General features: G+C 45.7%; 2 protein-coding genes across 3 annotated transcripts in view; one reads left to right on the forward strand and one right to left on the reverse strand.

Moving 5' to 3' along the window:
- PHIP (PHIP subunit of CUL4-Ring ligase complex) overlaps positions 1–24,890 on the reverse strand; it is a 2,061,705-nt gene extending 2,036,815 nt beyond the window's left edge. For both annotated transcript variants that reach the window (XM_078648101.1, XM_078648100.1), the window contains exons 1-4: positions 24,310–24,890; positions 24,103–24,161; positions 23,979–24,008; positions 23,814–23,873 (exon numbers count right to left, since the gene is read on the reverse strand). In XM_078648101.1, the coding sequence (XP_078504227.1) occupies positions 23,814–23,873; positions 23,979–24,008; positions 24,103–24,161; positions 24,310–24,343 (183 nt within the window). In that variant the 5' untranslated portion in view covers positions 24,344–24,890. The remainder of the gene's footprint in view (positions 1–23,813; positions 23,874–23,978; positions 24,009–24,102; positions 24,162–24,309) is intronic.
- LOC144761467 (zinc finger protein 862-like) lies at positions 7,121–9,310 on the forward strand. The gene has a single exon (XM_078646819.1). The coding sequence runs from the start codon at positions 7,121–7,123 to the stop codon at positions 9,188–9,190; it is 2,070 nt and encodes a 689-aa protein (XP_078502945.1). The 3' UTR covers positions 9,191–9,310.
- Positions 24,891–27,526: the final 2,636 nt, after the last annotated feature.

The following is a 27,526-nucleotide window of genomic DNA, read 5'->3' on the forward strand; positions in this document are numbered from 1 at the left end:
CTTATATGAAGAAACTATAACTCATGCCATTAAGTAACGTTAGGCCACGAGTTTTAGTTTCTAAACATAAGTATAACTGCCAAATTTCAAAGGTTTAGTGTAGGTTAAATGCGATCCTAACTATAACGTTCCGGTAACCTTTGTTTTTTTCAGTGAATATATATCACACATATAAACACACACTTATTTTTTGGGTTGTGTAACCCGCAATTCTTTTTTCTGTTGCTTTTATTGCGAGGGTGATCCTGGGACATTTTCCCTCATACTCTTGTTTGTCAGGGCCATCTGCAACTATCACATCTGGCACTGGATTCGATGTATGGGAGTAGAGCAGCCTGACATTTCAAGTGGAAATGTCAAACAGAAGGACAGATTCTGTATGCAATATGAAACGGGGACAGGTGAAAAACACAACAGCAAATGTTTGAGCCATTGTGCAAAGAAGATTATTTGTGCCAAGAGATCACTGAAACACTTGCAATATATTGACATGGTGCATGGTCCAGTGTCACAACAGAAGGATTTACATTTAAGATATGAAGCGCACCTTTTGGTATTCTCTCGGATTTGAAGCGAAGGCTCTTCAGGCTGGTTTTAAACCCATTGAGTGTAGGGCCAGCTGAGATATCACGGGACAATGTGTTACAGTCATACAGTTAGAAGGTGGAGAGATCGGAATCCAGATGCAACAAATGGTAGTTTGGTGTTAACAGTAAGTTCTGATTGCTAAGTGGCAACTTATTAGTAAAGGTGAAGCAGCTCAGGTCATATCAGTGAAGTATTCTTTATAAATCACAGTCCACACAATGTACGTCTGGTTGGCAAGAAGAAAGCAAAAAAAGAGACTATGGGCAGTTGAGAGCCAGAAAGAGTGCAATGCTATTAGGACAAGAACCCTAACTCACCAAAGAGTGACATGCTCCATCATTGGGATCCCTCCTTACACTGGGACCGCAAGGTACACAGTATGGACTACAACTCCCAGATTGACAGAGGGAGGAGCAGAGGTGTTTTATTATAGATAAGCAGAGTAATAGTCTGAGTGAGGGGGCAGAGTAATAGTCTGAGTGAGGGGACAGAGTTCAAAAGTTAAATGTGTAGGTTAAAACTATCTCATGCTAGACTACATTACTACTTTATTGTGGTGCCCCCCTATGGATAGAGTTCAAATAAATGAGGACAGGAGCACAGGTATATCCCCTTCCTAAATGGTAAACATGTTTCTGCCTTTGTGGGACTCAATATCCGAAGCCCCTTTCCTCTAATTTATTTTTACCCTATATATGGGGGGAGGGGAGGGGGGGCTAGACTAAAGTAAAGGCCAGTACATGAGCTCAGGGGACAAAAAAAAAAAAGAAAAAAAAAAAGAATGAGGTCCTGATAAAGAACAGAACTAGTAAGGTCTGACGGCCAAATGAATTAGCCAAACTGGCATGAGATACACTATGTCAGTGAGTGCTATAATTGCCACTAGACAGGGTAACAGAGTGTGAACCACATGTGTGAGAAGCAAATGTAATCAAGGACTGGTCAACAAAATCCAGAGCAACTTGTTGTGGATAACCATCAAACAAACCAAGTGATCAGTCATATCATTTGATCGTCCACAATGTGACCAGGCCGGTCTTTAGATCATCTAGACCCCATGCCACAGAGTAAGTTGTTAGTACTGGATCAGGTCCACAGTGTGTTGTGAGCCACCAGTTGTTGGCCAGTAAGTGATGGTTGAAAGTGGTGGAAAAAAACAGTGCAACATAACACTAACGTGGTGAATCTAAATAGGGTGATGTGTCAAAACAGGATACACTATGTATGTATAGTATGGAAAAAATGACTGTCGCTAATAGGGCCCTATTAGCGACAGTCATTCTTTCCATACTGTCTTTTGCACTGTTCCTATTGTTTTAGTTAGGGGGATGTGCCTTGTTTTCAATAAAGAGTAGTTTTGACACATCACCCTATTTTAGATTCACCACGTTAGTGTTATGTTGCACTGTTTTTTCCACCACTTTGAACCATCACTTACTGGCCAACAACTGAGAAGGATCTGAACGGGAGGAGGCGTGACCCGTGATCTGTCGGCCCGACACTGCAGCCAAGAAGACCTCAGACTAGTGGGCTTGGGTACGTAATCAGAGGCCCCAAACTACTTTGATATCCGCCTGCATACGCGGCAGGGCCGACAAGAGGACGGCCCTGCTGGGACTGAGCGAAAGTGCCCCAGGGGCGAGATGAGCGCCTGTCACCTGCCGGGGCCCCTGGCTGGACTGAATGGCGGAGGAGACAACAACGGGGAATAATACGGGTGAGAGCGCCGCAATTAACAGATCGCAAGGAGGCAGATCCGAACGCTGTGGCCTCATGTCTGCTGCATACTAGGCGCCAAGCTACCACGAGGCCAGCCGTGAAGGAGGAGTGCAACCCGGAAGCCTGTTCTTCTTACGCCTTGCAGTGAGGGAGGTGCGATGTGAGGGGGAGAACTGCAACCAAACTAACCCCTCCCACCCCCCTGCACTCACCTCCATTGAACGGGAGGACACAGGCACAACCCACTCAGCATCGGTGCCTGAAGTGCGAGGGGGAAGAAAGGGAAAACGAGGCACGCGCCAACAATTAGCCTTTGCGCCCCGACTGCAGAGACTAACGTTACAACACAACAGCCCCCCAGCCCAGATGGCCCTTACTGTCTGACGGGGGCATCTGGAGCAATCTTCTGGCTGACCAGCAGCACGGTCGGGAACACCTCAGCACCTACACGCTCACTGCCTGGTGGTCACTGTTCCCTCTAGGCCGCGCGCGCGCGCACCTTCAATGACGTCAGCGCGCACCACCTATCGTGGAGCGCGCACACAGGCCGTCGCAAGAGATTCGCGCCGCCCGCCGCTTTTAAAAAGCGAGCGGCGCGACCATGTCATGCAGCACATTTCCAGTGGTGGTGGCGGCGGTTGGCGGCGGTGCGGGCGTGAGAAGTTGCAGGTAAGGAGAATGTATTTACCGAGGCGGGAGGCGGGAGGCGGGAGGCGAATGTATTTACTACGGCGGGAGGCGGGAGGGGAATGTATTTACCATGGCGGGAGGCGGGAAGCCGGAGGCGAATGTATTCTCCACGGCGGGAGGCGGGAATGCTGTTATCGGGTGAGGAGCCTCTCTGGCAGCATTTGTATTTCGGTATAGGAGAGGCCAGTGAATGGACCTGGGGCAGCGAGGGCAGTGAATGGACTTGGGGCACGGAGATTCATAGACCGATGCCATCGTACAAGTCATTTTGAAGGTGCTGCCGCCACGAGTGCGCACCACTTTCTCCTGGTTTCAGGCTTTTGGCAAATTTAAACACGGAGGTTTGTTTCTGCCTGTAACGCCAAGCTAAAACTAAAATAGGTTGACTGCCACATACATTTTACCGTCAATCTTTCTCCCCTCAAACTTAGTGGTAGAGGATATAATCTCCATGGTGTTATTAGACTCCCCGAGATAATCAACCGGATTGTTGTCTTTGTGTAGTAACACAACATCAGGTCAGTGTCAGTAAAATATACTTTGCGAAATAATGGTGTATGCAACCCGAATTTATTACCAATTTGTTCATTCATCACAAAATCAGCTTTTGACCTGAATGTTCTCCCTTTCTCTTGTTGGTCACACATAACACACAAGATCCTTCCAGTCCACCCGTCCAAGCTACTTTCATCATTCACAAATGCTACTTTGAATTTGCTGTGCAGCGAGGGCAGTGAATGGACGTGGGGCAGGAAGGGCAGTGAATGGACTTGGGGCAGGGACAGGAGGGTAGTGAATGGACCAGGGACATGAAGGGCAGTGAATGGACAGGGAGGCGGAAGGAGAATGTATTTACCGAGGCGGGAGGCGGGAGGAGAATGTATTTACCACGGCGGGAGGCGGGAGTGCTCATATCGGGTGAGGAGCCTCTCTGGCAGCATTTGATTTTCGGTATAGGAGAGGAAGAGAGACCTGAAGAGAGAGACATAAAGCGCACTGACTGTTTAAGCACATTTAAGATTTCCATGAATTGCGTTTTATAAGTATATAGTGATTAGTGAATGGACCTGGGGCAGGGATGGCATCAAACGGACATTGGTGAGTGGACAGGGTAGTGCACTTGGAGGCAGGGATGGTACTGTATGTAGATGAGGCAGGGCGAGCAGCTGGGGGGTGGGACAGGAGCGCCCTCATGCATCATGGTACAGGGAGGGCAGCGAATGCACATGGGAGGAAGAGAGGCCTGGGGGGGTGCGGGGGGCACGAATGAAACACTGGGGCATAAAGCGCACTGAATAGACACAGGGTCTCCAGGGCAGGACTTGACTGGACGTGGGCAGGGAGAATATTGAAGGAATTCGACTTTAAGGACAGTAGACAGGGGCAGGGAGGGCTCTGCGTGAAATGAATGAAATGCAACATTCCTTTCTCTGTTAACTGAATCAGTTTAGAGTGTCAAGCAATCTTTGCTGCTAAAGGACAAGGCTGAGCTGAGGTCAGCTTTTCAAACATGCACGTCCTTACACTTTTATTAAAGTCATTATTTTAGCAAGTTGTTTAAGCACATTTAAGATTTCCATGAATTGCGTTTTATAAGTATATAGTGATTAGTGAATGGACCTGGGGCAGGGATGGCATCAAACGGACATTGGTGAGTGGACAGGGTAGTGCACTTGGAGGCAGGGAGGGTACTGTATGTAGATGAGGCAGGGCGAGCAGCTGGGGGGTGGGACAGGAGCGCCCTCATGCATCATGGTACAGGGAGGGCAGCGAATGCACATGGGAGGAAGAGAGGCCTGGGGGGGTGCGGGGGGCACGAATGAAACACTGGGGCATAAAGCGCACTGAATAGACACAGGGTCTCCAGGGCAGGACTTGTCTGGACGTGGGCAGGGAGATTATTGAAGGAATTCGACTTTAAGGACAGTAGACAGGGGCAGGGAGGGCTCTGCGTGAAATGAATGAAATGCAACATTCCTTTCTCTGTTAACTGAATCAGTTTAGAGTGTCAAGCAATCTTTGCTGCTAAAGGACAAAGTTTTGGTTTTTAAAATAGCTAAATGGATATCTTTGTCATTTACAATGAATTATGCCAATAGTTATAACTTTTGCGAATGTGACACCTATAGCATTTGGAGTGCAACATGTTTTGTATGCACGTGACTTAGATGGCAGCTCTGGTTGTTAGGCCACATCTCTAGAGAGCACGAGCGTGCAGCAGGGGAGAGAAGCACAGAGAGTGCAGCAAGGAAGGGAAGCACGCAGAGGGAGCCCAAGAGTGAAGCAAGGGTGAGATGCCTTGTGAGCCAAGAAGCCCGTATATAAACAGTACATGTAGCGAAAACCTTCAAGTAGCCATGCGCAAAGAAAGACTTTGTTGGCATCAAGCAAACATGATGTACTCCAGTTCTGCTTCCAATCCTGCATGGTTCACCAGCTTTTCGCCAGGCATTTCAACCTCCTCAGCTACTTATTGAGTCAACTTCCAGTAGGCAAAACTGAGATCTCTCTGCAGCAGGTCCATCATTCTTCAGTTATCTTGACATATTTATGGTTGCCTGAGAATTGCTTGAACGTAGCCAATCATATTTTGGCGCGCCACTGCAGCAGCTTCAGGTGGGATCTTTTGATGGATTGTGTGCTTCTCAGCCATCCTGTGGGTTACCTTGTTCACCCACCTCAACCATTTGCAATTTGTATTTTGTGCTACACCTTCTGTAATGCCGCTTTCCCCAGGGATTCACATTTATAGACCAGTTTAAGATAATGGATGCTAATAATGGAACACATGGGCACACCCCTGTTTGTCCTAGGCTGAAATCCCAGGTAATTATTTGGTCATTTTTTGTCTTGGGCCTCTTGACCGGTCCCATGCACAGTTTGTAATTCTTCAGGCGTTTGCTGACTTACTTGTCTTCACTTGTAGGTTTCCAGTCTGTACGGTATTTGGATTACAGTGGTCAGGTGCCAGTACCACAAAGACAAGGTAATTCTGTTTACGTTCCTCGTTGGGTTGGGGGTTGCTGGGTAAATAGATTCACAATCTGCACCCTTTTTTCTTTTGTAGGTTCGTGAGACCGTACTACAAAGACAATTGCACAGGCAGCCGTGAGTGCAGGCAGAAGAGGTAATTGTTGGGTTGAGTTAAACTGTGGTGCGTCTTGAACATTGTAGTACCATATATACTTACCGATGTTTTCTTCTGTTGCAGGTTTCACAGCCAGAACCCCATACATTTAAAGAGGCGCACGTGAGTGCAGGCAGAAGAGGTAATTGTTGGGTTGAGTTAAACTGTGGTGCGTCTTGAACATTGTAGTACCATATATACTTACCGATGTTTTCTTCTGTTGCAGGTTTCACAGCCAGAACCCCATACATTTAAAGAGGCGCACGTGAGTGCAGGCAGAAGAGGTAATTGTTGGGTTGAGTTAAACTGTGGTGCGTCTTGAACATTGTAGTACCATATATACTTACCGATGTTTTCTTCTGTTGCAGGTTTCACAGCCAGAACCCCATACATTTAAAGAGGCGCACGTGAGTGCAGGCAGAAGAGGTAATTGTTGGGATGAGTTAAACTGTGGTGCGTCTTGAACATTGCAGTACCATATATACTTACCGATGTTTTCTTCTGTTGCAGGTTCACAGCAAGAACCCCATACATTTAAAGAGGCGCACGTGAGTGCAGGCAGAAGAGGTAATTGTTGGGTTGAGTTAAACTGTGGTGCGTCTTGAACATTGTAGTACCATATATACTTACCGATGTTTTCTTCTGTTGCAGGTTTCACAGCCAGAACCCCATACATTTAAAGAGGCGCACGTGAGTGCAGGCAGAAGAGGTAATTGTTGGGATGAGTTAAACTGTGGTGCGTCTTGAACATTGCAGTACCATATATACTTACCGATGTTTTCTTCTGTTGCAGGTTCACAGCAAGAACCCCATACATTTAAAGAGGCGCACGTGAGTGCAGGCAGAAGAGGTAATTGTTGGGTTGAGTTAAACTGTGGTGCGTCTTGAACATTGTAGTATAACAGTTTGCATTCATGAGCTAGGCGTCAACGTAAGCCATGTTTCCTTATTTTGCAGGCTTTGTGGGACAGCAGGCTCAAACCGGCGGGTACGGAAATGTTCAAGCGCAAAGCTGTAACTTCGGGAGAGTGCAGTGCTTCACCACAAAGGAAGAAATGTTGCCTTGTATTCAAGGAAGAGTGGATGAAGGAAATTGTAGAGGCTGAGACACAGAAGTCACGAAGCAAGGTCCGCATGCAACTCGGGGAACTATTTCAATACAGTCCGGATGTGGGCTTGATTTGCAAAGCATGTGCCGAAGCAAAGATTGTTGGGGACTTTTCCACAGGGAAGAAATGGAGTGATGGCTGGAAACTGGACTACATGAAACGCCATCTACTTAGCAAAGTACACGAGTCTGCCATGGTGATATTGAGAAACAGAAGTGCTGCTGCGAGGTTTGGTTTTGGAGTACGGGCAATGCTGACAGAAACTGCCACAGACAAAGCAAATAGAATGGAAGTAGTTGAACGCCAAAGATCTATGCCTGAGGAGATAAAGATTCTCATCAACAACGTGTTGCTGGCAGTCAAGATGAACACTTCAATGTTATCTGTACAAGACATCCATGACCACTTAGCTTTGTATGTGAAGATACCAGACAGCTGGAGGAGCAAGAACTATGCATTTGAGTTCCTTGAGGCCATCAATAGCGTGATACACTGTGAAGCTATGACAGAACTTCGGCAAGCTTTGTATCACACCTTGATAATTGATGAGAGCACAGATATTTCTGTTTCAAAAATGCTCATCCTGTATTTCAAGTTCCGACCTGTAACATCAACTGAGCATAAAACGCAGTTTGGGGGCATAGTGAAGCTGACTAGCTGTAATGCTGAGGCTATCACTACTGCCGTGAAAGAATTCTACACTGCCAATGAACTGGACCTCATGAAAATGGTCATGTTCACATCTGATGGTGCATCAGTGATGCTGGGGAAGAATAATGGTGTTGCTACTCGCCTTAAACAATCCATTCCTCATCTAGTTGAGCAGCATTGTGTCGCCCATCGAGAAGATTTGGGAGTTGATGATGCCTGGAAGAGGGTTCCAATGATTAAAGAGATGGAGACATTATTGAGGACTGTCTACACTGTGTTCTCCAGATCTCCTGCAAGGAAGTCCAAGCTGGATGAAATTGCATCGGTCACTGAATGTGAAGTTGTCTCTTTTCGACCACTGAATGAAGTCCGGTGGCTTTCAAGGCATTTTGCTGTTGGTGCACTAATTCGTAATTACGAAACTGTTCTTAAGTACTTTGAGCATGAGAAAGTTGAGGAGAATGATCCAATTGCTAAATATTGTTATAAAAAGCTATCAGACTCCAACTACCATATTTCCCTTGCAGTACTTAATGACATTCTGGGTGAATTTGCAGCTTTGTGCAAACTATTCCAAAAAAGTTCTTTAACTACTGTTGAAGCCGTACAGTATGCAAGAGCGAAGATTGGCCAAATTAAGCAACAGTATTTGGGGGACACTGTCTTTTGGAGCAGCAATGTAAGAGAGCTGATGGTTTTGTACAAGGATAGGCAAGAGTTTGACAGTGGGCCTATTTTGTCTTTTGTTTCCCTTCTTTGTGAGCACATGCAAAAAAGGTTCCCTGAGGGTGAGCTAAAAGAATGGGCAAGTTTTGAGATCCAGGCAATAGCCACACAAGCGCATTTTGATTTTGGGACTGAGAATATTGAAAGACTTGTTGAAAAGTATAAAAATGTCTTGTGCCTGGGTGATTGTGAAACACCAGAAGATGTTGTTCGGCAGTACAGAGACTATAAATATGTGGTGGCAGAACATGTTAAGGGTGGGTTATTTACCACCTTTCAAGACATGGTGACTTTCACTGTACGCAATGCTGCTCAGTATAGTGTCGTGTCTCAGCTTGTTGATGTCTGCGCAACATTTCAAGCATCTAGTGCAGACTGTGAACGAGGATTCAGCCTCATGAATACTATCAAGAGCAAATTGAGGAATAGACTAGAGCAGAAGCATTTGGACATGCTGATGAGGACAAAGGCCTACCTCCTGAACGGGAAAGTTGACCTAGACCGAGTTTATCAGCACTGGAAAAATGGCAAGGATCGCCGTGAGAAGCAACCCTGTCACCCATCTAGTGACGCCACTTGACGTGTCTGAACAGTCCTCTACCTTCTTGTGTATATGATATTGTATAGGCTCGCAGCATTTCCCCACCCAATGAACTGTGCTCCAGTTAAGAATATTTATTAAAATCTAATGATGGTACCACCATTGAAGTCTTGTGCTTTTCTAAACTTGAAGTGTACTTGCTAGTGTAACCAGTTCATGTCATGGCGTGCTTATCCAATATTGCAAACTGCCCTTAAGACCCTTATTGTGGCGCTGTATGTGTGAAAATGCACTATCTTTTAGCTTTTTAAAGACAAATTTTGGAGTGCCATTTGGCGCCGCAGACACGCGCGGTTTGGTTCCTGGCGCACATAGCCATGGTTGCAGCGCACAGAGACCCTCCACTGCCGCACACAGAGGAAAAAAATTAGAGGGAACATTGCTGGTGGTGTGTCCACAGTCAAAGCACCTCATCGCTGCCGGTCTACTGGGGCTCAGATTGGCCATATCAGAGTGACTGAGCCCCAGTGGAACTGCTGCGGCCTCGATGAAGCCACAGATCGCCTCCCGGACAAATAGTAACACAAGAACAACTTGCCGGGACATCGCTGGCGGCCCTCCCTGCACCTGGGACACAGGAGGAGAAGGGAGACACGGCGAGAGGGCTTGCAGTGGACGGCACTAAAGAGTCAGTCAAGAGGAGTGTCGCGCACACAGTGGGGCAATAATACACGAAGGACATCTGCGGGAGGTGAGGAGTGACCGGGACAACCCAGAGTGAGTCAGACGCCCCGGTTGGCCGCATTCACCCAACAGCTGGTCACAGATCAAGGATGGGAGCGGGGTGGCGCCGGGCGCTGTCTGCTGCAAGAGGAGACGGGGGGAAAAAACTCACACCATGGGTCGTCAACGCGCGGTGGGAACGCAACACGCCCCGGAACAGCAGAGAGTGGCTCCCCTGACCCCCGCAGTGACCAGGTCAAAAGAGGACCCCCCTGGCGAAGACTCCATGTCCAGGAAACTAGACCAAGTCCTTGTAGCCACCCGGGAGGCGCTAGGGGGCGCACGGCGGAATGACTGGCTAGCATCACAGCTCCGCTGGACGGCCACGAACAAACCGGGATATCCCTACCTAGATGGCCACGAAATGAGCGTTGCCGCATAGCACCGGGCATGGGAATATATCAGGAGCCCCTCACGAAGCTAATGCCGTGACAGGAGGTCCGGAGTCCGGTGTTTGCAGCGTCTTGTGACTGCAGGTAACGGCGGGCATCCAAGATAGCGGCTGTATAATGCGACCAAACTGACTGCCGGGGGCCGTGCGACGGATGCACTGGTGAACATAAACTGCAAAACCCCAATAGCCCGCGCACCTTGCGACGGCCCCGGCACTGTGGTGACTAGCGATGCGGCGCTCCCTTGCTCACCGATGACGGATAAGGCTCCCAGGTCCGCTCCGCAAACCCCTGACAAAATGGCGGCGCCCACTGCACCGAAGCTGCCGGGGGGGCACATAACGCATCGACACTGACGCCAGGTCCGAGACCCCTGTATTGCACACGATACCCCAGCGACACCTGCCCGCGGCCCCATGCTGAGCCTGTTGGTTTTTTGAAGCCTGCTGTAATAAGACTGCAGAGCCACGGAACATCGACCGAGGGATAGAGCACCAGTGGGGCGATACCAACAAGATAGACCGTGCACGGTCACTCCGACCGCACTGGGGATGTGGTGCGTTCCTGCCGTCTCACCCAGCGGCACGGTGCTGCACATTGCTGGGCTCCAGTGGTTCCGCGGATCAACGGCCAGAAGGGAGTGACCTGGGAACGCACGGTACAGGGACTCACACTCCGCCAGCGAAAAGGATCAGCGGCACTGCAGGGGAACCGTCTTTTGGACATAATCACCGGTGAACGACAAGACCATTGGTAAGCATCGCGTCCAAGCAAATTGCACCGTAGTGACAGCGGGAAAATACAGCCTGCTGGACCCAAACTTGCCACAGTACCTCTTCATCATGTTGCGGTTAACCAGTGGACGGTCTATCAGTACAGCACTAACGTCTGGACAACGGCAAGCATCTGACCACCCAGGGTCACTGTTCTGTTGTATGACCTGTCAGCAGCAATGGTCTGCCCAGACAGGCAGCAACCAAAACTAACATTCGAAAACAAAAGGGCGCCAAAGAACACAGAAGACATGGTGGGGGCTGCCACCCCTACAGAACAACCAACGAGCAGTAATATGGAGAAGATTCTGCTGGCCATTCAATCTAATTTACAAGACATTAATGGAAAATTGGACCACTTCACATGCCGCGTGGATAGCATGGCAGCCAAGCTGGAAAAACATGGCGAAAGGTTGGAAACGGCCGAAACACGCATCTCGGCAGTCGAGGACGAGTCTCACACCACTACGACCAAATGCACTGGCATGGAGCGTGTACTGGACGTAATCAAGGCGAAGTCAGAGGAATTGGAAGCGCGCTAAAGGCGCAACATTGTCCGCATCGCGGGTCTGCCAGAAAACGACAAACACTGGTCGCATGGAATTATACGTGGAACAACTGTGTAAATACATTTTTTGAACAGAAGCATTATCACCTATATTCATTGTGAAGAGAGCGCATCGCTCACTAGCGCCCAAGCCACCAATAGGAGCCACGCCACGGCCTATTGTGGCAAGAATACTGAACTACCGCGACCGGGACACCATACTGCGCCTAGCACGTGAAAAAGGTACGATCACATATTAGGGTAACAACCTGGAGTTCTACCCGGATCACACCGTGGCTGTTCAACAAGCGCGGAAGGAATTCTCATCAGTGAAGGCGAAGCTACGAGATCTCCACATAAATTATTCCATGTTATACCCGGCCAGGCTGCGGGTAATGTGGGATGGTAAGGCTGTTCTCCTGATGAGTCCGAAAGCTGCACAGAAGTTTGTTCAAAAAGTGTCAAAGCAGAATAAAGAAGCAGCACGTAGGGAACAACATCAAGACTCGGACTGAGCAAGCGGCACCGTTCTGAAAATGTCATTGTTCGCACAACAGTAAGATTTTCTTCTTTTGAAGGGATGGCACAATGGGGCATGGTACCCTTCTGGTGCGGAGACATGCTGATTACAATCACCTTCTTCTACTGGCAAAGAGACAGTGTTGTTTGAACTTAGCGCATTCAACGAAACCAAGTAATGGCGAGCCAGAAATGGTCTGGAGAATGGTGTAAGCCTCATTGGCATCACAAACTTGGAGTGTGGTCCTAATTCACCCGTGATCTCAGGCAAAAGACTATGTACTGTAAACCGATGGTCGCTAAAAGTCTCCATCATGTACTGTACAGTTGCTTTCGTGTTTATATTTGATGTCATGGCCCCTGGCTGGCATATACACAGGCACAGCACATAGTAACACTGCTTACAGCGCTGCATAAGTATTTGGTTTACAGCTTCTGTTCGCACCCCTGTTACGATTACCTATCTGTCTTAAGTTGATTATGCTGTTCTTAACTTCTGGTAATGCTGCGCATTTTTGCGAAACAAGTTTCTTAGATGGTTAAACTCAAGTATTGTGCCTCTAGGTGGCACTTTGGTAATCCCTCCACTACACGACATTTGATGCTGTCGCATAGAGCTGTTCACATCCATTAAGTTGGATGGCGAGATGCGCCCCGAGCGGTCCTCCACAAGGGTGATCCCCAACCCAGTTCTGTTATTGGGAGTTGTTAAGAAGGGCAAGAGGCTTCGCCGAGATTGGGTTGCTGAAGTGGGTGGGTGTGGGAGGGGGCAGGGAAATGTTACAGTTAAGAGACCAAGTCAACTGAAATGTACTATCTCACCTCATGTTACACAGCAGAAAGTGGTTTTAACGCATGTGTACACATACATTGCCGGACCCTGTGGGTCCATATCGGCCAACACTATGCTGAATACTTATAACTGCTTCCTCCTCCGATGTCGCGAGTAGCACGCGGCGCCAGTAAATCTCACGTGAACTTCCTTACTTGAAACGTAAGAGGGTTCACAAAGCCCAAGAAGATCAGACAAGTGTTTGCCTATTTGACCAGGTGGGATATAGACATAGCGTTCTTGTAGGAGACGCACATACCACCTGCCACACATCAGTCCATTGGCAAACGCTGGGCGGAATCGACCTATGCAGCCAATTACTCATCATACTCACGAGGGGTGATGACACTGATACGGAAGGGCACTAACTTCACAACAAGTGATACAAGATCCCGATGGCAGATACATCATAGTGATAGGCACACTACGCGGTCAGAGATTGACACTCGTTAATGTTTACGGTCCTAATATAGACGCTCCCGAATTTTTTCAAGGACTGCGGGACCATTTACATACCCTGCATGATACACAGATCATATGGGGAGGAGATTGGAACGTAACACTGGTGGACAAAATGGATCGGTCCTTTAACTCCACCGAACCACACAGACAGGCCAGGGCAAAACTCTTACATATATTGCAGGATATGACACGGACAGACCTGTGGAGACACGCACATCCAAATTCACCGGGTGCGACGCACATTAATGTCATTCACAGCAGCTGGTCGCGCATTGACTACTGGCTGGGTACAGACCCCATCGCACTATGGCTAACAGAAATAGATACTCTCCCAAGGACACTATCGGACAATAATCTCGTCCTCTTGCGACTCACAATTCCATATTACACACCACCCCCCTTCCACTGGAGATTTAATTCAGGGGCTCTGACAGATACAGTATATGCCGACACCATTCTTAAAGCAATCCAGGAATACTTTCAAATTAACGAACCTGTGATGGATGATCCAGGCGTCCTGTGGGAAGCGTTCAAGGCAACGTTAAGGGGGGTATGCATGAGCACCACGGTGGCCATACTACGTGATATAAGATGCCAGATAAGTAAATGTGAGGAGCGCATGAAGGACTTAGAGGTAGCCTTTGAGAACACTCAGGTCCACTCACTGCTGGGTGACTTGCGCCAAGCACACACAGAACATCAAACATTGGTGGAAGACGAGATAAAATACCTCAATAAGAAACATACAGCTAGGTCCTTTGGGGAGGGTGGCAGACCGGTGAGAGTGCTAGCTGCCAAAATATGCGAGGGTAAGGGACACAGCCATCTTCGTATCAAATCAAATGATGGCACTTTACACACGCAAGCGACCAGTATATTGAACTGCTTTGTTGACACCTACAGTGACTTATATAGATCACGGCACACAGCATCGGAAACAGAGACCTTGGCCTATTTAGACGATGTGGCAATCGCATGGTTGTCGGATGGACAGAGGGAATATCTTGAGTCACCTATGACGGTTGAGGAAGTCACTGATGTGATAAAAACCTTACCGAATGGTAAAGCACCGGGCCCAGACGGGTACACTAACGAATTTTACAAACACTACGTGGACATTCTAGCCCCTCACCTGGTTGCAATGTACGGTTACGCGTTTGACCAGGAAGAACTGCCCCAAACACTCAGGGAAGCAGTAATTATAGCCCTTTTGAAACCCTCCAAAGACCAAGAATCGTGCGACTCCTACAGGCCACTTTCGCTTATCAACGTCGACTCTAAAATTCTAGCTAAAATCTTGGCTTGCGATTGAACCCACTAATGACGAAGTTGGTGCTTCCCGATCAAGCGGGCTTTATCCAGACACGATCTACGTCACATAACACCAGGACGCTATTTGCCCTCTCACACTACCTCACACCTACTACGAAAGCGGTGGCGGTGATGCTAGATGCCGCCAAAGCATTCGATTCTATAGAATGGCGTTCCCATTACTATCCTACATAGAAGGGGGTTCCCCAAACGGTTCTTCCAAAGGGTATCCCTACTACACACAAAACCATGCGCCAGAGTCAGAGTCAACGGGTATGTCTCGCACACGTTCGATATCGAACGGGGCACCGGACAGGGTTGGCCATTGTCGCCCCTGCTATTCGCTCTCGCCCTTGAGCCGTTGGCCTGCAGGATCCGACAGAAGTACAAACCATCTGCATTACAGTTCCTGTCCAGACCACTACATATTTCTTCGTATGCAGATGATATGCTGTTGTACGTTCGGGACCCGGCGGAACATCTAAACCCATTGCTGAGGGAATTCCGGTCTGACCATAAATTGGTCTAAATCATCGATCATTCCGCTGACAGACACGACTACGCCACACAAAACTGACTACCCCCTAGAGTGGCAATCAGTCCCTATACGGTACTTGGGTGTCTGGTTTCGCAGGAACCCAGAGCTAGTAATCCGCTCCAATTATGGGTGCACGATCTCTAAACTGGAGGACAAAGTGAAGCGCTGGACGCAATTACCATTATCACTAGCGGATCGCATTGCGATAGTAAAAATGAATGTCTTGCCCAAATTCCTTTATCTTTTTAATAACATACCTATTCCACCTCCCGGAGCAGTATTTGGGCGTATAAAGTCACTGGTTCTGCAGTTAATATGGGCGGGTAAACAGGCTTGCATAGACCTTAGAACGCTCACACTCCTATATGACATAGGATTTAGCATACATTCAAAACAAGACACAGCTATTTTGCTTTACCCATTACAGGTTGAAGCGAGCACTGAAGGAGCTATACCCCACATTCCCCATGGAGCCGGAAAGTCTGAATACGCTACAATTAATAATCACGACCCAAGACTTATCACATTTAGTATCGAGGCTGTATACTATGGCACAAGCAGAAATACCACATACCGCAGATAAGGCTAAAGCCAGATGGGACATGGCACTGACAGATCCGTTGTCAGAGCACGAATGGCGACAGACTTGTGCCTTGGTACAGATTCTTACTCCTAACGGAAATCTACGCATCATAAACTATAAGTTCCTACATCAGGCATATTATACGCCGGCCAAAATGTACAAATATGGATTACAAGATGAAGATAGATGCAAACGTTGTGGTGGGGAGGGTGCGAATTTTACGCATTTAGCTTGGTACTGCCTGAAGATTGACGATTTTTGGGGGGCGATTGTTGCTACACTATCTCTCATGGTAGGTGTGGAAGTGGAATGCGAGATCCGTACCTGCTTGTTAGGTATCATACGACAAGTTTAGCAAACGTACATTTTGTGTTGTATCATTATTACTGGCAAAAAGGCAAATTGCACAATGTTGGAACAGTAAAAGTGCTCCCACAAAAACGCGCTGGCTGCGAGACTTGGCTAGCTGTAGAGATAAGCTTCTGACGTATGAGGAGTCCATGCCAATGATTTCTAGACCAAAAGATTACTGGACTTACTTTACGGACTACATTACATCACTGGAGGGTGAGGAAGAAACATAACTGGATAGATGCTTTGTCAGGGCTTTGTTCGTGTTGCTGTAATTGGCAGACTTACTATAATATCTGCGCAAAACAAATGTATTGCTTATATATATATCATTGATGTGAGTTTCAGATTTCAATGGTCTCAATGTTTGTTTACCTCGGTAATTTCTATTACTTTTGTAATGAATGTATATAATCAATAAAAAGATTTTTTTTTTTTTTTTAAAGTCCTTGTAGCCACCTGCTACAGGTCTCCATAGCCCACAAATGCATGATGCGAGTGCACCGCATGTCAAAGGGGCGACCATTATACTCTCTGTTGCTCCCCCTGGTGGGATTCCCCCGGAGGAGTGAATACTACACTGGAGGAGCCCTTCGGGTATGGACTGATCATGATGTGACAGAGGTAGAGGCACGGTTTCATGAGGGGCAACTGAAGACATATGCTCAGATGGTCGAGTTGTTTGACCTCCTGCAGGGACAATTTTGAATGCATAGGCAACTCTTGGACAGTGGTTGTCAGTGCTGGGACCTTCGGGATGGGGAGCCCCCGACACATCCAGTGTTACACACGATATTACGAATGGGAACGGCCAGGCACTTAATCACTTGGCATTACAAAGCGATCCAGGAACTGACTAACATCTCCCTTGATGGACTGAGAGACGTGGGAAGACGAAGTGGGTCGGGCATTCCACGATAAGGATTGGAACCAAGCTTTAGAATACACTAAAAAAGTTTCGAGAAATGCACAATTTAAAAACATACAATTTAATGTACTACACCGCGCGTATCTCACGCCAGATAAATTGCATCAATTCTACCCAGATACACAATTCACAAGCTCCCCGATGCCAAATACTGGAAGCAAGCTTTAAACACATGTTCTGGGACTGTCCCTCGTTACAATCATACTGGGCAACGGTACATCACACGCTCCGAACAATGGTCGATATCCCGAACATCTCCACATGGGAGGCAAGCGCTCTGGGGTACTCCGGAGAAATAAGTCCACAAAATTGCAATGGCGCTTTGCATCATTAGGCATTCTCTTGACAAAGAGAAATATAGCCATGCATTGGAGAGCCCATACCAGGCCTCCGGAAACAGCTTGGGTGGGAGCGATGAACAAATGGGGGGTAGCGGAGGAAGAGACCCTGAGAGAGAAAGAAGTAAGGGGTACACGTAAACATCCAGTAGCTATGGAATGGACACAGTTATTAAAATTACTTTAAACAAGAGACAACAGTAGGGGGCAACACCTGAAGCAACGCGGTCCCCAACCCATACCCCTTCCCTGTCTCCTGCGACACGGATCCTAAAAATAGCGGAACATTCAGGCAAGAGGGTCGAATAGATCAGATGGACAATACCCCTGGGACGATTACCCACTCCCATGACCGCTCCTTCCCCCACGATGACCCCATGATGTGCCCGTTAGACCTATGACCACACAACTCACCACTTGGCACAACCGATCATCCGTGCCCACTTAGTGCGTCCCCCCACCCCCCAGGGTTATTCCTTTTTCTTTCCATGGTTCACAGTTGAGTTCCTATCAGCAGTTTTGACGCCGACTTAACAATACGGAACAGATGGTCAGACACACTAAAGGGGAAAGCATATACAGATGGAGGAGGAGATGATATACCAACCCTCGCCACCGTGAGACACAAAGGTCTAGACGCAGAAGGACACATTACTACCCAGTAGGGCAAAACAGTAGCAGGCCTAGTAGAATATGATATGCTAACGTATTTTGAAATTTAGAAAATAAATGAGAATGCTATTTGTAACCAGTGCTGGTGCTCAAAATATGCACATAAGATTGTTAACCCCTTCCACGCTCATGACGAGCTGGGCTCGTCATGAGGTAGCCTCCTCGCACGCTCATGACGAGCCCAGCTCGTCATGTAAAGTGCGGTTTTAAAAATCTCAGCGTGCGAGCGGAATTCCGCCCGCACGCATGCGGTTAAACTACGAAATGTCTGATGTTTCACATGGAATATTGTAATGCAAAACCCTAATAAAAAAATGTTGACAAAAAAAAAGCATTTTTGCAATTTAGTTCCTTCTGCAGAAGCGGTTCAGCAGCGGCAACCAGCACAGGCAAAACCTAAAGGTCGGCTGACAAAATCTAAAGGCAAATCATATTGGCTTTGGCAATACACGATTTTTTATTGCTTCCTCCCCTAATACTCCACAATGTCATGATATAGTAGAGCCTCTGTAATAAATATCATATATATCACATCAGTTTTGTTTGAAAGCACTTCACACACGTACCCAACTATCTAGGCAACAAACTTACGAAAGCAGGAAGACCCAGAACTCTGAAAAGTAAAGTTCAAGCTTCTCAAAGGAAATCCACGCAGACTTGCTATTTTTCTGTAAATGCAGCCAGGATATGGAACTCACTCACTAGAGATTTCGGATGCAACCTGTCCTTCTCCTGCGACAAAAGGAACCTGAAACTCCTTCTCCTCAACAAATACTTTAACACACACGCCAACTGAACTATGTTCCAATAGCTCACTCTATGACTCGACCCTTTGTCATGGTCGGTTGTTTGATTGTTTCAGCTGTCTAATATGTAATTTACTCCTTTAACTGTTGCTGTTTTAATTGTTCTGCATACTGTAACCACCCTTATTGCCTTATGATTCTCTTGGTCTCCATTTATGCTTGCTCTTGAATTTAAGTATCTAGCATCATACCTAAAAAAGCGCTTGGATACCTGCGGGTCTAGCTAGCGCTATATAAAATGTAAAATTAAATAATCAAACCGATGTAAATGTACACAGATTGCAAGGAGCGTATAATACCACCGATGGTTCAACATTTACACACAAACTTTGATGAACACTGTATAGCTCAGAAAATCTCATGGCTAGGACAGACCAAAGAAAGAGGGCCACACACAGCATACAGTCATAATCCCACAGTAGCTATCTTTGCCCCCGACTCCTGAGAGCATACACCAAATAACTCATAGATAACAAAGTAGCACCTTTGTTGGAAAAATACACATCTTGGACAAACTTCAGCAAATCTGCCCTAATGACACACAAAAACTATCCCCATCTGTAATGCCACACGTCTCCAATCAATGAAAGATCTATTTGAAACTTGCTTAAGTGTCACGAGAGAGCGAGTCTCTGTGACCGCTAACACCTGTACAACAAAGCCCAATTCAGTATAGGCTTTAAAAGCAGTATTTTTTTATTATTTATATTAGTTTATACAATTTTGTACCATAAAGGAGAAATGAATAGTTGTAAAAGCAGCACTGTCACTGAAGTATGATTATGAGACAGAGAAAAAACAATTTCTGTGATTAAAAAAATGTAAGACTTTTGAGACAATTACTGGCTCAGAAACCACCAAAGGAACTGGAGCGTCAGACAACTAGTACAGAAGTAAAAGTTTACCTATTGTCAGAAGCAACGACATTATGACCATAGCATTCCATTTGTTATTGCTTCACAGATCAACAGTCACAAAAGAGCACGCAAAAGCGGGTCCACTAGACACCTCAGCAAGGCCTGAAACCCAAGAGCAGGGGGAGAGGGTGGGAAGAGTAAAAGGTTACTACAAGCTCCAACAATTCAATAGCAACTCTGAAGTCATACTTAGCTGTGGATACAAAGCTTACCAGACCCCTCTGGTGGGGAGAGGGTGGATGAATTGCTGCTAGCCTCCAAAAGGCACAACCTTCTTAAAGTACAATGAAAATGTGATGTTAGCAGCTGTAGCTTGCTACAAACCCCCAAAATAAAGGAGTGTAGAACTTTCAGCAAAGTTACTATTCCCTACACACACACACACACAACAGAGGTTTCAATAGATACAGCCTGCCCTCCCAACCTTACAGGGGTACCACCAAAAAGGGAAGTGGATGAACAAAAACTGCAGCGCTAAGTTTTGACTATTTTCTTTACAAATGCACACACACCTGGTCGTGAACGATGCAAAATTTAAAAAAATGGCCTAAAACCCCTTTGATCCTACTCCCTCTGCCCCCTTAAGGACCATAAAAAGGGCCACACTACGTTCGGACTGTGGACGTTAAAGGGGGCACCAGGGAGCTAACCAATGAGCACCTTACCACCAGGAGACCGTTCAAATACGGAGCAAAAAAAATGCTATTATAAAGGGGGGGGGCAGGAACTGGTCAACAGAACTCAATATGCACAGTATAGAGAAAGGCGAAATCCAGCTCTCTTGGTTATCAGTTTGCCTAACTAGGTCAATCCCAATAAACAAACAACATTAAGACAAATTGGCTAGTGGACGTGACAAACAAGAACTGCAAAAGTAGAACCTCTCCATAACAATTCAAAGAGAATAAAGATTTGTGAAATATTACTCCTGTAAACAGGTCGTGATAACATGCAAATTCCACCAGTATGGTGGCATGTCCCAGAGATTAAAATTACTACCACAGGAGGAACTGTAGACACTCATGGGTGGGTTAACCAAAAAGGCTGGCTTAAGTCGCAAATTCACTAAAAATGCAGGCTCAACCCTGTGCGAGAAAATTTACCACTGTCCATGCCAGTTTTTGGGAAAACTGCTCTAATTTTTCCAGCACACAAGTACTTTTAACATCTAGGTGAAATGTATGTACTACTGAAATATCACTAACTAGAAATCCATTCCTAATTACCATAATTTTAAGCATTATATCAGAAAGAAAAACCACAACAAAAATCTGTTGTTGAAAAGCACCCCAAAATTAACAATAAATGTATTGTTAATAAATCAATTTATTGGTCCATATCAATGACTCGAATACAACAATCCAATGGTGATCGCCCTATCTTCAAAAACTGATAAATAATTATTCAAAAACTAAATACATTTTAGGTTATCATTTTCTTTTGTTTTTAAAATTCAGTGTGTGTAAATCAGAAGTGAGATCTGTTATAATAACACATTATCGCAAAAGGAAAAGAAATAACATTACTGCAGAGAAAACCGAACGCATGAAATGTAAAAAAGCAGTCAAAATTTGTGATTTTTTTCTAACTATATTGAGTAAACGTATTCCAGATATTTTTATTACCCGATAACAGCATTAAAAAAAATTAAAAAAAAATAAAAGTCAGACATGCACTTACGTTTCTACTGCTCACCATTGTTGGTGGCTTAGAACTATTTTTTATCATCAAAAATAGTTCTTAATAACATTACTAACAGGTAAAACATCTGACTAATCATAACTAACAGAAGATGCTGCTTATACCTGGACATAACAATTTACAAAACACCATGAGGCAAAACGGTTCTATTAACATCTACTCAGTCACCAAGGTAGCTTTTTAGAATCTCGCTAAAGAACTGTCGAATAAATTATTCCTTTGCTGGATTTCACATCTCCCAAACCAATAGCCTATTAAAAGACTGAAAGGGAAATGACCACGCTTGAAAGAAAAATGTAACCGTTGTTCCTCAAGTTCGATATGCAGAGCACCCTTCAAAATTGCAACAAAAAGAAGTGTTGCTTTATGAATAAAAGTAACTAATGTATACAACAAAGGCCATAAATTGGGTCCACATAGCACAAATTGAGTGCCAAAGCAAACAAAAAGGTGCAATTCAAAAAAGCAGAACATACCTGAAATATGAACATTGTTTTAAATGTATTAGTTATTGTTCAAAAGATACGCATTAGAAAGGGTTGATATGATGAAAACGATCAAGATGCATCTAAACAAGCAATTCAGATGTAGTCAATTCTGACAGCTGTTTTGGAGATTCTATAAGCAAATAAGAGGTAATACGCTTTCTTAAATGAATTAGGCACAGTCTTAGTTTACTTGGTTCAGAATCAATATTCTAGGATTGGTGTTTCTCAGTAACAAACTTTGCAAATAGCAATGTGCTCTATTGGGGGGTGTGGGGTCGTGATACATATAATTGGACCTGCATAAAGAGTACAATGGGCTTGCACAAAAACATGCAAATGGACTTCAAATCCGCACTCTTCTTCAGTACTCTTATCGGACGAGCACTCTATGAAAATGCAAGATAAAGTATATTTTAAAATATGTTTATTGGTCCAATAAACTATCGTTTACATAAAACGACTATATGTAGTTATTTCTGTGCTCCTTGAGAAAAATGCCAGTCATTAAAAGGTAGTAAACTAGGAGTTTGCTCAATGACACGCTATATAAATCCAATTCCATTACAACATGCTTCACTACATGGAAAATACATTTAAAAAAAATAACACTCGAATACAAAAATATTGTTAGATTATAAATGCGGAATTTCCAATTTATGTGTAAATTAATAATGTTCTGATGAAGTAACCAATAAAAGGCTAGCCCGAGACAAATTCCTTAAACATTACTGCAACTGTGCCAACGCAAACTTTTCCAAGTGTAGAAAATAAGGTGGCTCCAACTGATTGGAAATGCAGCCACTTAGGTCCCACTAATCTGCCTATGTAAACGTCATATCCCTACTCTGCCGTGTCTACAAAACACTGAATGGCTCTACCTATTGAACAAAATACAATTAAACCATGTCTTACTAAAAATGAGAAAGTGGCGAGATATGATCCGCTCAAAAGACGTGAAAGAAGCAGCTATTGAGTTCCACTATTTATCCATGCTTCTTTGTGCAGTTAGTGTATAGCGAGGGGCAAATATTACAGGGGCGTCTCTACGACAACATTTTGATACATGGAATGTTAATTTGTCTCATTTTACGTAGGTGTATTAGAGTGTCAGTCGTCAGCATGGCTGCGCCGTGCCATTCTGTGTACACTTTCGCTGCTCAGCTGAAGAAACGTTGAAAGCGAGGCAAAAAGTGCTTGGAACAGTTACTTAAAACTAAACACGATCACGAAAATGGGTTTATAACTTAAGGGAATTAAGGAGCAACAATGTGCTAGTCTGTATCGTGGGGCACCTGGGCCCGCTGCAGTGAACACTTGAGGTAGCCTTGCTTCTTCTTAGGGTCCTTAATCATGTGCTATTGTTGTGTGCCTAGCTCCCTCCATCTGAACTCCTCCTCCAGGCGTCCCTCTCCCTGCTCGCTACACAGCGATCATGACGTACCTCTATTTACAACACACATCTAGCCTACTTCAGTAAAAAAAAAATTTAAAAAAAGATAAATATTACACATCTAAGGGCAGGCTGCGAAAAAAGGTGTCCACGATCTCCTCTGCTACCTATCTACGATCCGTATAACACCACACCCCCATTACCCGGGCGCTAACTTTGTTTCGGTCGAAAAATTGCGGGAAATTCAACTGATAAACTCAACTCGCTGAAAATAAGGGATAAATAAATGCTCTCCCCTGTAGCAGGAGTAACAACAAGAGGGGGCTCTCACCAGGCTCTGGTAGCTCCTCGGGTGATCTCGGCCAGTCCAGTCGATGCGTTTAGGCAGCAGCTATATAAATAGGGGAACATAGGGATGCTATTAGTGGGGTCCATCACGAGTTGGGGGGCGGGGGAGTTAAGTAACCATTATGGTGTCAAATGAAGGGGCGCGTACCTGTTTATGCTGCACCTCACGCACCAGCACCTGCAAGAACAACACAAGACTAAGTCAGAGAGGGGGAAGCAATTGGGCTAAAGGGGAGCAAGAGGAGCGCAGCGTAGAGTTCGACCATTCCTACCTCGGCTGCTTCTTGACAGGGGCCATCCTCTAGGAACCGGGCGATCAGGAAGTAGAGCTCTGCGGGGAAATAAGGGGAATCAGATGCCAGTGAGAACAGCCCTGCATGACCCCAGGGAAGACCCTGACCACCCCGAAGATCTCCTTCACCCATTCTTTCCTAATCCCGTGGGATCACCCGAGCTCACCCAATCTGCGCAGAACTCACCAGACTTGAGGTCGGCGCTAGGCTGGGTAGACATTGGCAGTCGTGTACTGATCGGCGCTCCGGCGGATTCTGCTAGCTCCTGTTGCAGGCTGCGTTGTGTCCTGCTCCCAGTCCTCCTACCACCAGCAGCTAACGCTGTTGAGCCGTCATCCTAGCAGTACCCAGTAGCATTCATGGTGAATCACTCCGCGCGAGCGTCTTTGCACAGATACCGTGAACGTAAAGTAGTACCGATCTATGCCTGTGCCTGTGTTATACGGTCGGTTTTCACTGGAGTCACCGTGGTCCATTAGAGAGCATAGATGTCAGACCAGCGGTAAATGCGTACAATAGCGAGCAAAACGGTGTGAAGTGTTTTATAAATCTAACTTTCTACATAATTTATCCAGCATAGTTTACATTTCAATAAAAACGCAAGAGATGTTGATCATACTTGCCCAACATAGGGCGCAAAGATTGTTCGCTAAACGGGCAGTGGCTTTATAGATGCTGGACTAATTGGTTTAGGCAACGAACTTCACTCTCGCCTAACGCTAACGCGATGTTTTCTTCCTATCCTTACGCGGAGGGATATGACGCACGTCGAAGCGCCGTGACAGAATAGAAAATACGCGGAAAGACGAAAGGACGCACAATCGACGCAGAGGAGAGGACTTTATGCAGGTTGTTGGGACTTCAAGGGATCTTTCAGGAGTCTTCTTTCCGAGTACGTCGTGCGTTTTCCAAGCAAACTGCTTCATCGTCTGCCTTGAAAATATTTAAAGGCGCTGCACAAATTGACATTCTTACTTCAGTTGGCCCGCATACATTTTAACGAACCAGCCGGGAGAGAAATCCTTTTTAGAACGAGCGAAAACGCTTCAGATGTACGGAACTCACAAAGGCCTTAAAAGCCGGACACGGTTCTGTATTTCAGCCAATTCCACCCGCGTTTCTGATACCTCTTTCGCGAGCTAACTTTGTGATCACCAAAGATTTGAACAGTGAAACAGGGAGCGGTCCCCGATCGTAGCGTATTCTCTTGTATTGGTGTACCGGGTTTCAAACGCTTTTTTTAATACAAAAAAACGCCTCTGAAGAGGGCGTCGACGTATGCAAAACGTCTCATAACGCCATGCAGCAGAGCTCTTTAAAATATTATAATTTTGTTCTTCAACAAATTCGATATGTGTGTGTATGAAAAGTACGGGTCATGGATCCGATCTATTGTGTTATTTTTGGGATGATGGTTGATTTTCAGAGTATGGCAAGGTATGTGTAGCTGTAAACGGGGCAGCTACTATGGCAAATCCGCATTACGTTGAATTAGCTCCGAAATTAGTTTTGATTACTGTATGTATTGCTTGAATTTCATGTGTGTTATTTTGGAAATGGATGAAGGAGGTTGCAGGATAAGGGACTGAGGCACTATAATATGTTTCATGACAGTGTCATATGATTGTTTCACAAAGTGAGAAATGTACCGCTCACAAATCAAAAGAAAGTAAAGGAGATGTTGGATGATTTATGTAATTTAGGCATTTAATTTTCTGCTTACTTTACTACTGTAGTGATTTGGTACACTGGTAGTACAGATTTGAAACTGTGCCTCAAATAACCCAATTGTATGGTTGAATTTGGATTTAGTGTAACCAGTTACTAGATTTGCACAAAATGCTTGTTATTGTTTGGTAAAGAAATGTGGGCTGAGTGCTACCATTTTCACAGCATTGGATTTGGCTAGTGCATGTGTCCGGCCTTGTAGTGCAAAGGGATTTAGGCATCTCGTGTAACAAGTATTAGTTCTGTTTTTGAAAACCCAGGAAAACACACAAGATGATGGACGGAATGTTGCACATTGGCAAAACATTCACCCCCAGGAACCAGGTATTGCTGCAGTTCACCGAATTGCTGTTGGGTTGGGAATGTACCCTTCATGGTGTATAGTCATGTTCATCTGTCACTGTTTCTCACATTCCTGAAGCTGGAGGGAATAGGCCTAGACACTAAAGGGAAAGGAGACAAGGCTTCTTTAGTGAATCTGTTAGTCTATTTCTGAGCTAGGAGCTGCTGATTAGTCTTAATGAAGCTTTGCAATTTGATAGATGGTGGGGTGAAGACTGGAACTGCAGGCTGTGATGCACAAGGTGAAAGGAAACCATTAAGTGAGCTCAGCCTTTTTTCTCTATCGCTGAACACTCCTGACAGCCAGGTGCCTTATGTTAAAACCTCTTTTTGCTTCTGTCATGGATACTCTAGGCCTGAGACGACCCTGCTGTTAGAAAAATCACTCTACAAAAAACTAGCAGCCTGGCAAGGATACTATTTTCTATATAGCATTTTTTGTGATTTCTTCTAGGTATGCTACATTCAGGTGGCACTTTACATACTTGTTCAATAGTAAATTAATGCCTTTGAGTACGGTGTCAAGGTCATCATTGCTACCTAAATCTATTCCATCTTTCTCGGAGAGACACCAGCAGCATTTCGATTAGGTTCTAAACATTTAAAAACCCATGGCAAAAAGGATAAGGATCTTGCACATCGGTTAGATCTCCGGAGATGTGAGTTGCGAGAGATGATAAATAACGCTGCAATATCGGCTGCATTGGTCACACAGACAAGAGTATATGTTCTGGGCGATAAGGCCAATAAGATGATTGTGTGGCTATAAAAGCGCGATCGAGAAAGGAATTGGGTGGCGGAAATAAAGGACAAATGTGTAATAAGCACTCGGCTGGGGAGGCCCATGCTCAAGTATTTGCTGATAACTACGAGGAGCTCTGTGACTCAAACCCAGTTAGATTAGCTGATGAATGTAGTGAACTGTTGGCAGAAGTGCGCCTGCCAACACTGAAAGTGGAAGATAAGGACTCTACTGAACGGGAGATAACGGCGGAAGAAGTAGTCAGTGCCATGCAAGATCTACAAGCAGGGAAGGCGCCGGGACCTAATGATCTGCCCGTGGAGCTCTTTAAATGTACAGCCAAAGCTGTGGCCCTTTAGCTATGTTCAATGAAGCGAGATATCGGGGATGTCTGAAACTTGACCAGTGGATGTTGACTACTGTCGTAATCCCCAAGGCCGGAAACCTGTGGACCAGTGCAGTTCGTACCGGCTGATATCGCTGTTGAATTTAGAAGTTAGAATATTGGCCAAGGTCTTGGTGAACAGGCTTCTGGTGCCCAGTACGACTCTAATACATCCAGACCAGTCGGGCTTCATGCCCCGCCGAAGT

Source organism: Lissotriton helveticus, chromosome 6, assembly GCF_964261635.1.
Source record: "Lissotriton helveticus chromosome 6, aLisHel1.1, whole genome shotgun sequence".
NCBI lineage: Eukaryota > Metazoa > Chordata > Amphibia > Caudata > Salamandridae > Lissotriton > Lissotriton helveticus.